The following is a 17,016-nucleotide window of genomic DNA, read 5'->3' on the forward strand; positions in this document are numbered from 1 at the left end:
TTGAACTTAACTTAAATCCTTCGATTAACTCTAAGCGGAATCTTTTATAAATATTAATTATAAAAGAATACAATATACTTTATGAAACGTATTGCTTACGTGTAGTAAAAATGTGAGAATAGACGTGTAACCGATATTGGGTGGATATCGATAAGTATATACAGAAATACGCCCACTTTTACTCGAAGATAGGCCTGGTTTCTGATCATTCGATGCAGTTCATCTCAGGAAAGATCGTGTGTAACATTCGGCAGGAGATGTTTCAATAAAATTTCGATCTATTGTGACGATATGGCAACGAGATCGCAATGGTTGTTGTTGACTTGGTTGGGATTCTGCACGGCATGGATGGACGAAAGGTATGGAGAACGCAATTTCCGTCAGATACAATCTTGTAACCAAAGAAAAAGAAACTTTGTGACCGTGCAACATTGCATAAACGTAATTTTTAACACATCCCAGGCCTGTGCTAGAGTCTCGAGACGGAAATCTGTTCATTTCCGCGGCGAAGGACAGGAACATCACCCTGAAGACTCTAGGGAATGGTTACGTGAACGTGAACGAAATTAATTTGCTTCACGTTGCTATCGCTGTAAATAAGAAAATAATATTTTCTTCAAAAATTTGAAAATTGCTCGAACGATTTACGCTTTGATGGTGTAAATTTTGGTTCATTTTTAGGCGCAAAGCGCGACGCGTTTGATCGAGAGATGGAAAACCGGATATCTGGCGGACGTGGAATCGAATTTACAACGTTTGACACAAATTGTAGAGGGTCCGGACGGTTTAGAGAAAAGAATAGCTACGATGAGAGGATTTGAAGGGAACAGTACGCAATCGGAAATTCTTTCGATGAATCAAGTAAGCATCTTCGAGACGAGAAACCAATTTTTAAAACTTAATACGACTATAATGGTTCGACTAATTACTTACAGACTGCACTAATGGTAAATATGAGGATACGGATGCTACTTCATCGAGTATGTATAAGAATTTTAATAAACTATGCATGTAATTAATAGAATGCATCTATAAAAATCGTTGAGATGTTTCTAGATGCTACAAGTGGAGAATAAAGTAAAATCTATAGAATGGAAACTGAGGATAAATGAATGCGCTAGTAATCCTTGTATGAATGGTGGAACGTGTTATGATCTTTACGAAGGATACGAGTGCCACTGTCCATCAAATTGGGAGGTGAATATTTATAAGAATTGAGGTTTCTAGCTTTTCCTTTGATATAAATATATAAATATACGATGATATACTAGGGACCAAATTGTATGGTGGACGTAAACGAATGCGTTCGATTGCTAGGAACAGATCTCGGATGTCAAAATGGAGCCACTTGTCGTAATCTTCCAGGATCGTACAAGTAAATTTTCTTATTAATTCTTCTTCCGAAAATCAATGATATTTGATGTTTATCAATTATTTATCTTCAGATGTGAGTGCGCGGCAGGATGGTACGGTCTCCATTGCAAGAAAAAGTCTTCCGTTTGCAACACTCAAAATTCCAACGAGCTTTGCGGCCACGGTGTATGCGTGAGCAAGCTTGGAACACCGCTCGGTTACACCTGCATTTGCGATCAAGTGCGTAACAACGAATCGCTCGACACCAACGATTCCCTTCTTCAACAACCCATTATTTTCCCAGGGATGGCAGTCAGAAGGTACTAATCCAGCTTGCATCAAGGACGTGGACGAATGCGCTGGAAATCATAGACCGTGCTCCGTGAATCCCTGGGTTGCTTGTCGAAATGCGCCTGGAACATTCTTCTGCGATTCCTGTCCTCGAGGCTACACAGGAAACGGGTACTATTGCGCCGACGTAGACGAGTGTCAGGTGAACAACGGAGGCTGCAGCACGTCCCCTCTCGTCCAATGCATCAATACCATGGTAATTTAAATCCTATTCGATCTCGAGATTTCTTCGAACTTCCCTATGACAGAATCGCAATGATCGTTGACAGGGTTCGAGAATGTGCGGCGCCTGTCCCACGGGATACCGTGGGGACGGTGTGACATGTGTCTACGTAGGTAGTTGCGCGATCAACAACGGAGGTTGCCATCCATTAGCCACGTGCGTCGAGAATTCAGCACTTACGAGCGCCTACGTGATCTGTCGATGCCCACACGGCACAACGGGCGATGGAATCGGACCCAACGGTTGTCGAGCATCGACCGAGGCGTCTCCCTGCTCCAGTAATCCCTGCGTGCACGGCAAGTGTGCCGCCGTTTTGGGCACCTACTCTTGCACGTGCGATCCTGGATACACCGGTGGGCACACACTTTGAACGATCAACGATCTTTGATTAACTTCGATCAACGATACATCTCAACGATTATCGTAGGGGCAACGTGCAACGTGAAAATCGACCCGTGCTCCCCGAATCCTTGCAAGAACAACGGTGTCTGCGCGATTTCGAACGGCGTGGTGACCTGCGATTGTCCGTCTACGTACACCGGCACCAGATGCGAAACCCCGCGACAGACATGCGGCGGTGTGTCGCGTAATCCCGTGGGACATCTCGAATTCCCGATAGGCGGGAACGTTTATCAGCACGGGCTGAGCTGTGCCTGGGTTCTCATCACAAACAGCTCCCTCGTGTTGAACGTCACGTTCACCCGCTTCAATCTGGAGCACTCGACCGACTGCAAGTACGACTTTCTACAGGTAAAACTCGATCCCTTCTTTTCTTCCTTGTCGAATTCTTCTTCTGATTCGACTCGAACGGATTTCATAGATACACGATGGTAGGAACGCCGGCAGTCAGATGATCGGCAGATTTTGCGGCCAAGAGTTCCCCTACGAGAATAAAAATATAGTGTCCTCTCACAACTCTCTCTACTTTTGGTTCCACTCCGATAACAGCGTGTCCTACGACGGATTCGCGTTTGAATGGAACAGCGTCAAGCCCATTTGCGGAGGTAGTTTGACGAACGATTACGGGACGATCAGCTCCCCTGGATCACCGGGAAGGTATCCGCCGAACAGGGACTGTTATTGGCAGATTACCGTTAAATCCGGAAAGAGAATACAGATCCATTTCGGCCAATTGATGCTGGAGGAGCATCCAACGTGCGGAGCCGATTTCCTCGAGGCAAGCGTGCCCCTGTCTTTCAATCCGTCAAAGCGAAGAACAGAAGATATATATATATATGTATATGTTGAACTTTGCAGATCAGCACTATACACAGGGAACGATTGGGACTTTACTGCAATCACTCGCATCCAGCTCCTCTCATCGTACCCGCCTCCAGCGTCGTGATCTATTTCCACTCTGACAGTGCTGGCCAAGACTCAGGCTTCCAAATTCACTACTCCGCCATCCAAGGTGAAGAATCCGACGAACGCATTCCTTTCGCTCTCAGTTCTCTAAAATTATAGGTTTCTCTTTCGTCCAGGTCGTCCAGGTTGCAACGAAGTGTACACTTCTCCCACTGGTATCATAAGAAGCCCTACGTCCGCTGAGCAGTGGGAAGATTTGGAATGCGAATGGAAGATTCAATTATCCGTTGGAAAACGAATACAAATTTACTGGACCACGTTCGAGCTTTTGAAGAACAACTGTCATATGGAATACGTCGAGGTTGCATCCTTTCAATATCCATTCCTCGTCTTCGTGAAAATATCTTAACGATATTGTTATTCTCGATTTAGATTTACGACGGCGAAACGAGCGAATCTCCATTGATACAACGATACTGCGGTAATTCGATTCCACCCTCAATCACATCGAACTCGAACGTATTGTTGATAATCTTCAAGTCGTACGCGTATCAAATAGGCGCATTCTCACTTTCGTACAAAACGATATGCGGCAAGATATTCACCGACGTGTCAGGCGTCATTCAATCGCCTACGTATCCCCTCTTGGAAATTGCGAAGCAGGTGTGCACCTACGAGATCAGGCAACCGCCGAACAGGAAAATCGTGTTGAAAATATTAGACGTAGATATCAACAATTCGTTGAAGAAAAAGTGCATTTTCAATTATCTCGATGTGTTCGATGGACCGAACGAGAACTCCACCCGTCTCGCCAATCTTTGCAAAACTACCGTTGACTTGACGTACTATTCGACGCACAACGTAATGACGCTTAAGTACTCGGGTGCAACGGGGAAACGCGGTTTCATGGCGAATTACACCACGACTGAGATAGGTGAGCAAAACTTTGTTCACACAGAAATTTATTACGAAGAATCGTAAAGCTCGAATGAAACTCGATCATTTAAACTCTTACTCTTGTTTGAGAGCAAATATAAAGATTAATACGAATTCAGTTTGGAAAGATCATCGAGAGATATTTTAATCTCTCGATTTATTTATTTCGAAAGGATGCGGAGGATTGTTCACGGAGCGTAGCGGGACGATTCAATCACCGAGCAGCGAAGGCCGTTACAAAAACAATGAAAACTGCATCTGGACTGTACAAGCGCCGATAGGACACGTGATCCACCTTAGCTGGTTATCCTTCAATCTGGAAAGTAATCGTAACTGCCTACACGACTACGTGAAGTTATACGAAAGCTTCATGTCGTCCAATCAGCAGATAATAGGAACGTATGTACGAAACGTTTGCTTTCGAGAGTATATAAATGAATTTTGAATAAAACCATACATTATGTTCTTGTCCATCGATTTATCAGATTCTGCGGCGCGAAACATCCACCGACCATAATATCACAAGTGAACGATATGACGTTGATCTTTCATTCCGACTCGTCGATCATTAACGAGGGATTCATCGCGTCGTACATGTTCGTCGACGCGAGCAAAGTTTGCGGCGGTCATTTCGTTAAACCGATAGGTGTCATCAAGTCGCCCAATTATCCCAAACGTTATCCACGCGGGAAGGAATGCGTGTGGGTGATTGAAGCGGCGAACAAGCAAAGGGTGATAATCAACGTGGAAAAATTCATCCTGGAGAGACACGCGACTTGCGATACGGACTATTTGGAAATCAGGTGAGCGTCAAATTATCTTAGAGGAAAAAAAAAAAAAAAAAAAAAAAACAATCGAGAGAAAAGAAAAATCGTTACAAGAATTTTCCGTTTAAAAGAAATGGCGGCTACGAAACCTCTCCGTTAATCGGCAAATTCTGTGGAATCGATATCCCCTCGGAGATCATAAGCCAGACAAATCAATTGTACCTGAAATTCGTGAGCCGTTCGAGTTATCCCGGATTCAGCATAAGATGGGACAGCACGACAATAGGCAAGAATCGATCGATCGTCTTCTTCGTCTTTTCATCCTGATTCTTGCCGAGATTTGAACGAGAATTTTTTTTTTTTTTTTTCCAATGTTTCAGGATGCGGTGGAGCTTTGACAGCCGCCCAAGGCGATATCATATCTCCGAATTATCCGATGCCGTACATGAATCAGGCGGAATGCTATTGGAAGATAGCCGTTGCCGAGGGCAGTTTGGTACGATTGATAATACTGGACCTTGAATTGGAGCATCACAACAAGTGTAGATACGACTACATCGAGATATCGGAGGGGATGAACCATCGGAACAACGAAAGATTTTGCGGCAAATCTAACGCGAAAATCATTCAGACAACGTCCAACATAGTGAACATAAAATTCCACAGTGATTTTACGAATTCCGGCCGCGGTTTTCATCTCAAGTACGAAACACGTGAGTCGATTCCCTCGACAATCATATTAAAGTTTACTCTTTAAAGGTGAATTCTTGATTGTATACTTGCATCCAATCGAAACTCGATAGAAATTGTCTCCTTTTGAATAGTTAATTCGACATTTTGTCGATTATCGTCCTTACCTTTGAATTCCATCAATTTATTAATAATTAATTAAATACGTACGAACGAACGTATTTCATATTTGGAAAACGTTTACTTCACAGTGTGCCAGAATATCACGATACACAATTACTACGGAATAATAGAATCGCCAAATTTCCCGTACAAGTACGAGCACAATCTGAACTGCAGCTGGATGATCGACGCCCCCATAGGTAACAAGATCAATCTGACATTCTCCCATTTCGACGTCGAGGATTTGGGCAGGAATAACAGCTGCGAATACGATTATCTGGAGATATCCGAGGGTATGGATAGAACACCGTCGAAACGGCTCGCGAAACTGTGCGATTCAAACGTGCTCCCTGCAAAAATTCATTCGTCCCAACACCAAGTGTTCTTGAAGTTCATCACCGACTCTTTTATCGCTTTCAACGGGTTTCGGCTCGAGTGGATGGTCGATGGTTGCGGTGGACATCTGACCAGACCCTTCGACACGTTCACATCGCCCGGATATCCGTCTGCGTATCCGACGAACATCGAATGCGAGTGGTTGATCGAGGTCGATTACGGGCACAGCATCGAACTGACTCTTCACGATGTTGGTACCTCTTCTCAACTAATGTATACCTGTTTTCTCGCGACAAATTTAACCGTAATAATCGTATTAATCGTTTTCTTTCAGATAAAGATCGAGAAAAAGGTAAAGTGCTATTTCGACAAATTGCAAATTTACGGGGGCGAGAACGAGCAGGCACCGTTGCTGGTCGAAATCTGCTATTCGTCCAAACCTGTAGTGTACACCAGCTTCGGGAACACGATGTTCGTGAAATTCCTGTCCGATATAATCTACGTGTCGCGTGGATTCAACGCCAGTTACAAAACCGTCCCCATCACTTGCGGTGGAAGATTTACCAGCGATTCCGGGATCGTGCACTCGGCCAATTATCCTCAGAATTATCCGAACAAGCAAAATTGCAAGTGGTTGTTCCAAGTCGATCAAAATTACGTCGTTAATATCACTTTCTTGGACTTCGATATCGAGAACACCGAGAATTGTACCGACGATTACGTCAGGGTTTGTGTTATAACAGTTATCCAATCATTTATCGATGAAATTACGACGAACGAATGGGTTTCTAATTATGTTGGATCCTCTTTGCTATAGATATACGACGGGCCAACGACTGACTCGCCAATATTGGGAACGCATTGTCGAAATCAATTGCCGCCTTCTTACGTATCGACCAGCAACGAAATGTTACTAGTGATGAGGACGGATTCTTTGATTTCGGCAAAAGGGTTCAAAGCGCAATACCGGAAAGCCTGTGGTGCTCGTATCATTGTGAAGGATCAAGGTTACATAGTTCCATACGAAAGTTACATCGGCAATTCGGATTACAGCGACAATTGTACGTGGACATTGATCGCCGAGAATCTAGGTACGTATCTTCGAATACGTCGATTAAATACGATAAATTTATTTGGAATGGATAAAGCTTTTATAAATAATTAATCTTTCTAATTAATTATTTTCCTTCCCTATAGACGATCACGTTACCGTGACGTTCACTTATATGGATTATTCCGAGGAATTAAATTATTTCTCATTTCTGAGCAACGATTGCTTCAACTACATAGAGGTTTTCGATGGTGTGGACACGACTGGACCGTCTCGAGGCAAATGGTGCAATAAAAACGTACCATTGCCGATAACTAGCAACGGAAACGCTCTCACTGTGCATCTGTACAAATTTCACGAGAACTTCATACACTTCTCTCTCACATATTCCGTGTTAAATTCAGGTGAATAGACATTTTAACAATCGTAACATATTGTCGAAATTTATGATATTAAAGAATCATATTTGGATAAAATTATTATTCCTTCAACTTTGATGACTTTTTGGATACGTTACGTCTTAATTAACTTGCTTAAAAGATCAATAAATTTCATCTCTTAATTTAAATCCGACATAGATAATTTCTCTCGTAAGATGAAAACTTGTAAGAAAGATACAATTTATCATCGAAATTAAACGAATTAAATATACGAGATTAATTATAATAACAACACGATTCTTTCTTCGATATAACACGATATTCTTCGACTCAAAAATCGTATAATTTCAATTATTTTCGAACGCAGCATGCGGCGGAAATTACACCGCGTATCACGGAGTAATCGCGTCGCCAAACTATCCGAACGCCTATCCCTTGAACTCGGAGTGCATCTGGATCCTGGAGAACTCGCCCGGAAACAAGATCAGCCTGACTTTCAGCCAGTTCAACCTGCAACAGAGCGAGGATTGCAATCTGGATTACGTGGAGATTCGAGAGGAGAGCGGGATCGGGAAATTGATCAGCATCTCCTGCGGGACGAGCGCGGAACCGGTCAAATCTTCCAAACCGCTCTGGATCAAGTTCAAGAGCGACGGCGATGACGTGGCCACGGGATTCCAGGCTGAATTCAGCGTGACGGGTGGGGACGAGTTGAGTGGACCCTCGGGCAAGGTCACCTCTCCCTTTTATCCGATTCCGTACAAGGGAAGGGACACCCTCTCGTGGAGGATCACCGTCGAATTTCAATGGGCGATTCGAATCCAGTTTACCGATATATTTATCGAGAACAGCGACACTTATTGTTTCTCCTACATCAGGGTGAGTGAATATAATTTTTGAAGGAAGGATTTAGAGTAGAGAATAATAGAGTGTGGTGCTTATCGATCGTTCATTTCGCGAGCAGGTGTACGACGGTTACGACAGCAATGCTCCAATTCTGTTGGAAGTATGCGATCTTGACATCCCGGATCCCATCACATCCTCCACCAACGTGATCTACATCGACTTCTCGGTCGATATTATCCGAGAGGGTAGTTGGTTCGAATTAAATTGGATTCAGGTACCGATCATCAACGATGACAACGGCGAGAACATATTCAAGAAACGTAAGTTGGATGTATTTCTTTAGTATTGGATGAAAGAAAAAAAAAAAAAAAGAAATGTTGTTTTATTCAAGCTCCATTCCTTTAAAAGAAACCGTGAGAAATTGTTGAAAATAAATCGTAACTAATTATGAACGATTCTAATCGAATCGTACTTTTGGAAACAGTATCGGAGTGCAACATGATAGTAGAAGTGCAGAACTACACCTACGATTTCACTTCGCCTGGCTGGCCCTACGGTTACGACGCGTTCCTTCGCTGTAACTGGGTTTTCCTCTCTCCACCCGGAACTCACTTGAAACTCAGAATTTTAGCTATGGACTTGGAGGAAACGGCCGAATGCACGGACGACTTCGTCGCTGTTTATTCCGGCAACGCTCTGACGGACGAAAGCAATGCTAATTTGTTGCGGAAATTGTGCCTGGCGAATTCCACGTCGGTCGATGTTGAGGTGGACAACGTGATGACGGTTAAATTCGAAACGGATGGGTATAGGAATAACACGGGTTTCAGCGCGTTCGTCTCTAAAGGTAAAATTGTTTTTTTTTTTTTTTTCATTCGAGATATTAGATCGTTCGTTGATCTTATTGTACAGAGTGTGGTGGCAAGATGAAAGGTCCAAACGGAGTGATCGAGGTGAATGAGACTACTTGGCCGAAAAGATGGTTGAGACGATTGCAATACAAGGTGAACTGTGAATGGGTCGTCAAAGTGAGACCTGGACGGACGATAGAAGCGGAGATCGTCACGATGTCGATACAAAAAGGACCCAATTGGACTTGTACTAATAATTATCTAATGGTAACGATATAATAAATAATCAATATCTTTTATTTCTTACTTAATCTCTTTATTTATTCTTGCAGTTGAAGAATGGCGGTGACTCTTCCTCACCTTTGCTTGGCTCCGGTAAATATTGCGGCGACGTAACTCCAAGCAGCCTCAAAACTATAGGAAATCTCTTGTACGTGAAGACGGAAGGTTTTCGTGATAATATCAACTTTAAACTAACTTACAGGTGATGATAATAGGTTCTTTTATCGAAAAACTCGAATGCGAGATATATTTAAATAAAATTCTGGATGAATGATCCAGAGAGGTGAGCATGAATTGTGGGGGCGAGTTCCATTTATCGGACAAACAGAAGGAATGGGAGATCAGCACGCCGAATTATCCCAACATTCCTCCCCCGTATTCCGAGTGCATATGGACCGCGATGGCGCCAGGCAAGGAGAGGATATTCATCCATTTCGTCGAAAGATTCGATCTGAGCAACACCATTAAGTAAGTTTTCGAACAGTTTTTGAAACAAAGTGAATCGAGTCGAGCTCCTCTCGAGTTTCTCCAGAGGTAACGAAGAGAACGAATTTCAGCTGCGAGAAAGAGTACGTTGAAATAAGAGATGGTGGAACGGAGAAATCCAATCTGCTCGGAAGATTTTGCAAAGACGTGGCGCCTAGCAGCATGATGAGTACAGGGAATATGATGCGCATCCACTACTTCTCTGATTTCTCCGAGCCGAAAAATGGCTTCAAAGCTCTGTTATCCATCAAACGTACGTTTCTAAAATACGAACGTAAAATATATCGAGAGATATATATTTTTAACAACGTTCCTTCCTCCGATTCTCCCAGATATCTGTGGAGGGATTATCAGAGACGTTAACGGTATCATCTCGTCGCCCAATTTCCCATTCTTCTATCCAAAGAATCAGACCTGCACTTGGTGGATAATTGCCCCTGCCCATCACACGTTGAAACTCACGTTCCTGGATATAAATCTACCCGGTCTTCGACGTTGCAAGATCACGGATCACGTGCAGATCGACGACGTATTCAGGAATTGGAACGACACCAGCGTGCAGAGTGAGTAAGGAATCGTAAAGATAGGACAGATTTGATCTGGAAACGAAATTTCATAAATTTCTATCTTCCCAGAGACCGAAATTGGAACTTACTGCGGTATGACGATACCCGATCCCATCGAAACAGCGACCAACGAAGCTATTATAACGTTCCAAAGCGATAATTTCGAATACACGGTGTACAAGGGATTCAGTATCAGTTTCAACGCTAGTAACGAAAGTATGAATGTCTGATTAATTTATCGTTCGAAAGAAATATATATACATGAATCAATGGGAAAGTGAAATTCATTATGCGTTTATAGTATGCGGGGGCGAGTTAACTGCGATGCAGGGCACGATCAAATCGAATGGGTATCCCAATATCGCTACACGTTCGAGGTACGAGATTGAAAGTTTATGTTATATTATAACTCGATCTTGAAAATTTTCCTTTGTTTTTTTTTTTTTATAGATACTGCGATTGGAGAATCAAATTGCCAAGGGGTTATCACGTGGTCATCGATGTACAAGATTTACCCGAATATCAAGAGAATTCCCCATTATATTATCTAACGGTGATCATCAAAGCTCTAATCTTCTCGCACTTTCCTTTTGATCGCGTCAACTCTTTTTATTATTTCCCTTTCTTCCTAGTTTTACAACGATTTCAACTTCAAGTCTAAAATCAAGATATTAAGACCGAACTCAACCACGAAACGAGTAACCAGTTCTGGTAACACTATGATGATCGGTGCTTACACGTCATCGGGATATCGTGGTTTCAAATTGCGTTACTTTGCCGAGGCACCAGCTCGTACGTTCGTCGAATAAATAATTTCTTCGATTGATGGAATTAATCTTTTCAATAATTTCGATGTTTAATTAATAATTTCCAGCCTGCGGTGGAGAGATAAATGAAATGAAGGGTAATCTGTCAGCTCCGAGAGAGCTACCCTTCAACGAATCGTCGTATTTCTGTCAATGGATAATCAAACCACCGGAAAGTTTGTTAAGCAATAACAATACAGGTGTGACATTGTCAATAATGGTAACAGGTGTGATTGGAGGGATTCGCGGCCTTGCTTTTACCAAGTTTTGCTTCAATAATCAGTACATCTCCTTGAAAGGTAATAAATTATTATGTTATATTCAATAATAATAAAATAACGCAATTTCTTTGGTTATTTTCAAGGTATCGGCATACTTTGCGGAAATTTCACGGAGCCAACGTATCTAAGAAGCCCGGAACTCGTCAACGAATTGAACGTAAGCGTATGCAGATAGAAGAAAAAAATACAACGATTTCGATCGTATTAATATATAAATTTCGTTCGAAATTTTGCAGATAGTGAACGGTACGTATGGAACGTTGATGCGTTTCAGTTTGGAATACAAATGGCAGCCTTGCGGCGGTATTTTTCACGGAATGTCGCACGTGATAAAAGCGCCTAAAAACGTATCGTATCCTATTAATTGCGTCTGGCACGCGAAATATCCGAATAACGAAATAATCAGATTTCATTTCAACCAATTACATTTGGGCAGTTGTGACAAGAATTACTTGAGTATCAGGTAATAAAACAATGTGTATTTTACCTGTACACAAACTCTCTATCCCTGTGACACAATTCTCTTGACAAAAATATAAATTCGTACAAAACTATAATCAGTCTCAGACATTAGACAGATTAATATAAATTTTAAAGATGAAAGGTAAGTCATCCTTTTTAATCCCTTTTCTTCTCAGGAATGGCGGACCTTTTTCACCAGAGATCGGGAAATTCTGCGAAAATTCGCAGTCGTATAATTTCACTAGCACGTTTAACGAAATGTGGATCGAGTTCATGGCAATGGAGGAGCCGACAGATTTCGAGTTCACCCTGGAACCAGCTAATAACGGATGCGGAGGTGCTCTGCGTGGTGATAGTCGAGAGATCTCGTCGCCCAAGTAATTGAAATGACTCGTAATAACCGTTTGCAATGTTTAAACATGTGATTCGCTCATGGTCTTTGATATTTTTCACAGCTTCCCCTCGGCGTATCCCAACAACGCGGAATGCACTTGGGAAATAACCGCGGACAATGGCTACAGCATCGGCCTAGTGTTCGTTGATCGTTACCATTTGGAAAGCAGTACTAATTGCGAGAAGGATTACGTGCAGGTATGATGAGATCGCATGGTAACGAGAGATATTCGTGATCGATTTGCATCGATCAATTTTGTTTCGAGTAAAGACTTTGTCAAATATTGTTTCAATTTCAAAATAACTTAATTCGAAGTAGATAGATATTTAATATATTAGAAAAGTTGATGTTCGTTGTGATAACGAGAGAAATTTTAAGTAGTCAAAGGAATCGTCTTCGTTCGAATTAGATATTCAACTGGATCAAGGAAACGGGCGAATCCGTTGGAACGTGGAAGGATCTCGGAAAGGTGTGCGGTAGACAAACGCCATTGGCATTTAATTCGACGAGCAATCGCATGAAAGTAGTTTTCCATTCGAACGAGGCGATCCAAGGTGACGGATTCCGCGCCGTATGGTTCGAGAATTGCGGTGGAATTTTCGACGTCACCACTCATCCAAAGGTGATCATGTCACCTTCCTATCCGATTTCGTATCCGCCAAATCTCTTTTGCAATTACACTCTCGTGGCGCCAGGCAAAGACATTCTGGTCAAATTTATGGATTTCCAGATCGAGCGTAGTAAGAGGGAATTTGTTTCTCTATGCGCGATTGAAATTGATCGAATGTTAATCGAATGTTTTGTGATTAGGTCGTAGGGGTTGTCGTTACGACAACGTGACGATTAAATATCAAGATGGATACATGAACGAGGAAAGTACATGGTGCGGGGAAGATAAACCACCCTTGATAAGAGCGTCAAACGCGATGGAGATCATATTCAGAAGCGATAATTATCTTGCACGAAGTGGTTTTGAATTCAAATATTTCCTGCATGGTACTCGTCAAAACAATATTATTATAATAAGATTATACTTATGTACTTTGAATAAATGCTATTTATTTTCTTTTTTTCTTTCTTCTTCGTCTCGAAAGAATGCGGAGGATTGTTGACAACGCCAGGAGAGATTAAGCCTTTAATGAATGGCAACCAATACTTCGGAAGATTAGATTGTACGTGGAAAATTCAAGCGCCATCGGATAAGAGCGTCGTCCTTCGTTTCGAGAGTTTCGATATCGAGTTCAATTTCAAGTAAATGATTACATGATTACTCCAATTAAGAAGGAATAATAATAGTTATTTGCAATTGCAACACTTGCCTATTTTGCAGTTGCATATTCGATAATCTTCAGATCTACAATGGATCGGAAACATTGGAGGAAAACAAACTAGCCATGTTATGTGGAAACCTTACGGAAAACTTGCCGGTCATCAAGTCGAATTCTAATTCCATGGTGCTTAAATTCCACACGGATGACAGCCGCCATTCCGTTGGATTTTCCATAAAAGTAAACTTTACGAAGCAACCCTTCCAATTTTCTCCATTTTTTCTGAATTTTAGAAATAAAAAAAATCGATATCCTCCGAAAATTTTAAATATTCCAGGTACAATTCGTGAAGAGCATCAGCGCGGGTTGCGGTGGCAATATTAATTTAACCTCGAGTCAATCGTTCAAGACTCAAACAGGTTCGACGTACGACAGCTTCGAGGATTGTCACTGGATTGTGTCAGCGACTGAGGGGAAGAACATCAAGTTCACGATAAATAGTATGGACGTTAAAAACAGTACCAATCGCACGGGCAACGGATGCACCGGTGATTACATCGAGGTGAAATTTCATTCATCTTGTCCTGTCAGTTTTACTCGTTTCCTATTTCTATTTCTTTCCACGTTGTCCAGATCCGCGATGGAACCGGACCTTTCAGCGAGCTGCTCGGAAGATACTGTGGAAACCAACCTCCATCTCCCATATCATCGAGTTCCAACTCACTTTTGATACGATTTTATAGCGATGGAACGGTGGAAGGAGCTGGAGTCAGTGGAACGTTGGAAGCAGTAGATGGTGATATATAAATCTAATCGTTTATCATTTATTCTTAGATTTTTTTCGCTTTTTTCTTTTTCTCGATTTATTTATCCGCAATAAGGATTGTCTTCATTTGCATTTCATTCAAAATGAATATTTAAAGTGATTAAAGTAAATTCATTTAAGTGAAATTAAGTAACACTTTGAATTTAATCATTGAACAAGTATAAATATTTCACTTTTCTTCTTCTATCTTTCATATGAGAATGGAAAAAGTGTAAATTTGTCTTTAATGAGAGAATAGTGAATGTTTAATTATTCGATTGTTTCAGCACTGTGCACTTATATTTCTCCGATAATAAACGGCTCGGGGAACGTACTAACTTCACCGAATTATCCGAATAATTACGAGCCCGGCACAAAATGTCGTTGGACGATAAAGTTTGTGCACTATTTCGAAAGAATGAGAATAAAATTCTTGGACTTCGATCTAGCTGATTCTCGCGAATGCAAAGACGATTTCCTTCAGATCACAGATAAAGAGGTAATTTACATCGAAGAATTTGATTCGAGGATATTATTACAATTATATGAAACACGTGTTCACACAGAATCGAAAGTACATCGAGCAAGGACTCGGCCAGGACTTAGTTTGGAGTGGAAATTCGGGCAAATCGTATTATTCGGTAACGAAACGTAGAATATCATTCGAGATTTATCATATCTTGCAATTTTAATATGAATGATAAATAATTTACAGAATGAATTCATGCCAAGAACCGCGTACAAATATTGCGGCAACAGTTTGCCTCACGATTACTACAGGTAAACAACGATCGTTTAATTTTTCCGTTAAAATTTTCGAAAAACTTCCTTCTTCTCTTTCCTCGACAGTTACAGCACCGAACTCGACTTAACGTTCAACGGTATTAAACCTGGGCACAAAGGTTTCAAGTTGGAGTACAGCAAGGCGACCTGCGATCGGAATTTCACCGAGTTGCAAGGTCGAATCGTGCACGAGGGTATCGATGACTGTTGGATCACGATCACTGCCCCCGAGAATCACACCATCTCTCTATACTTCAATCAATTCATGCTCTACGATCAAACCGATTGTACGAAAGCTGGACTAAATGCAAGTATCGCTGTAATTTCTAATTTCGCGTAAGAATGCGAATTCGTGTGAAAATTTTTGCTTTCATTCGTTCACTACGTTCACATAGGTGTTCGACGGTGATTTCCATGGTAAACTGATGGCGTCATTGTGCTCCATAGATACGCCAAGTCCTATTTTCAGTACCGGAAATAAACTGAGTTTACGTTCTTGGTCCGAGTGGCATTCTAGCTACGAATACTACGATATCACGTACACCACCACGAACGCAGGTAAGAACGTAGATGAATGTATATCGGAATTGGTCATTCTATGTGAGTAATGTTATTTTAAGAATTTGAACGAAAAAGATAAATGCTTATGCTTATGCTTTTAACCTTATGATATATATATATTTCTTCGCACTTGTTTTCCAATTCTCTTTCGAAAAATATTTTCTATTTTTCCAATCGAAAATACCGCTTTAACTTTTAATTTGCATGATTTCTATTTTCAAGAACGTTGAAACATTTTGTAATAAAAAAGAAATATATATGCGATAATTCATCGATATCGAGTAATATGTTCGATTATAATAATTATTTTGCAATTTCTTAACTACGGTATTTGAGATAACCTAATGTGTGTATAATGATTAACGTCGCGATGTTTGAGAATCGTTGGAGAACAGATAAAGATTTCGTATATGTAGATCATGTGCGTGTGAAGAATAAATACGAACGAATGAAAATAATAAAGAGCGAAGTGAGAAGAATCTGCACTGGAATAATTGTACAATGAGTTTGAAATTCCTTGAAATTGTTGATAAAATGATTCGATAAAATGATCGTACAAACAGGTCGTGGATGTGGCGGCAAAATATTTAATTACGCCGGATCTTTTACATCGCCCATGTACCCCAACGAATATAGGAATAACACGATCTGTACTTGGGATATTATCGTGCCACGTGGACTGAAAGTCGTTCTAACATTCACAGTGTTAGACATTGGCTCGAAGAGCACCTGTAATTACGAATACAATATTGTTTCAATCTACGATGTAACGTCTGATGGAATAGAAGACTTTGCCACCAGTTATTGCGGAGGGGTAAGTCAATATTAGGATGCACGGTCGATCGCAATCGTTAAAAATGCAAAATAAACGAGATAATGATTTTCCTTCTTTTCTACTGGATTACTATTTGCTTCAGGATGACCCAGCACCGTTCATCGCCACCAGCAATCGTTTGATCGTGAAATACACTTCATCCGTGAATAATATCGGAACAGGATGGAAAGCGATTTTTGAGAGTCGAAATAATTAAGAATGAAAAGATTTCTATTTCTGAGTAAGATTCTAAGGAC

At 41.3% G+C, this 17,016-nt stretch overlaps 1 protein-coding gene across 1 annotated transcript; it reads left to right on the plus strand.

The window, feature by feature from the left end:
- Window positions 1-136: 136 nt before the first annotated feature.
- Window positions 137-17,013, plus strand: LOC122710866 (cubilin). The gene is made up of 52 exons (XM_043929053.1): window positions 137-359; window positions 463-592; window positions 682-861; window positions 936-980; window positions 1,057-1,197; window positions 1,272-1,375; window positions 1,446-1,593; window positions 1,658-1,900; window positions 1,974-2,280; window positions 2,355-2,677; window positions 2,748-3,104; window positions 3,185-3,338; window positions 3,409-3,593; window positions 3,665-4,166; window positions 4,342-4,567; window positions 4,654-4,971; window positions 5,067-5,221; window positions 5,316-5,648; window positions 5,877-6,373; window positions 6,458-6,850; window positions 6,941-7,214; window positions 7,321-7,578; window positions 7,922-8,433; window positions 8,519-8,720; window positions 8,885-9,247; window positions 9,313-9,518; window positions 9,584-9,735; window positions 9,813-10,001; window positions 10,091-10,272; window positions 10,352-10,582; window positions 10,655-10,801; window positions 10,887-10,962; window positions 11,036-11,138; window positions 11,218-11,377; window positions 11,460-11,690; window positions 11,756-11,829; window positions 11,909-12,135; window positions 12,311-12,511; window positions 12,590-12,725; window positions 12,938-13,268; window positions 13,339-13,524; window positions 13,623-13,779; window positions 13,859-14,036; window positions 14,134-14,358; window positions 14,430-14,592; window positions 14,889-15,100; window positions 15,168-15,242; window positions 15,317-15,381; window positions 15,451-15,691; window positions 15,780-15,942; window positions 16,509-16,759; window positions 16,863-17,013. Exons 1-52 carry the CDS (start codon window positions 292-294, stop codon window positions 16,974-16,976), a joined length of 11,094 nt encoding a protein of 3,697 aa, XP_043784988.1. The 5' UTR covers window positions 137-291; the 3' UTR covers window positions 16,977-17,013.
- The last annotated feature ends 3 nt before the right edge of the window (window positions 17,014-17,016 follow it).

This window comes from Apis laboriosa, unplaced genomic scaffold, assembly GCF_014066325.1.
Source record: "Apis laboriosa isolate Shangri-la unplaced genomic scaffold, ASM1406632v1 scaffold158_cov153, whole genome shotgun sequence".
Classification (NCBI taxonomy): domain Eukaryota; kingdom Metazoa; phylum Arthropoda; class Insecta; order Hymenoptera; family Apidae; genus Apis; species Apis laboriosa.

What these genes read in the sequence shown, in the direction of transcription:
- LOC122710866 (XM_043929053.1), top strand. Translation starts at nt 292, where the DNA reads ATGGCAACGAGATCGCAATGGTTGTTGTTGACTTGGTTGGGATTCTGC. An exon ending in ACGGACTATTTGGAAATCAG is followed by an intron (nt 4,972 to 5,066) that starts GTGAGCGTCAAA and finishes TCCGTTTAAAAG; the next exon opens with AAATGGCGGCTACGAAACCT. An exon ending in CCCCATTATATTATCTAACG is followed by an intron (nt 11,139 to 11,217) that starts GTGATCATCAAA and finishes CTTTCTTCCTAG; the next exon opens with TTTTACAACGATTTCAACTT.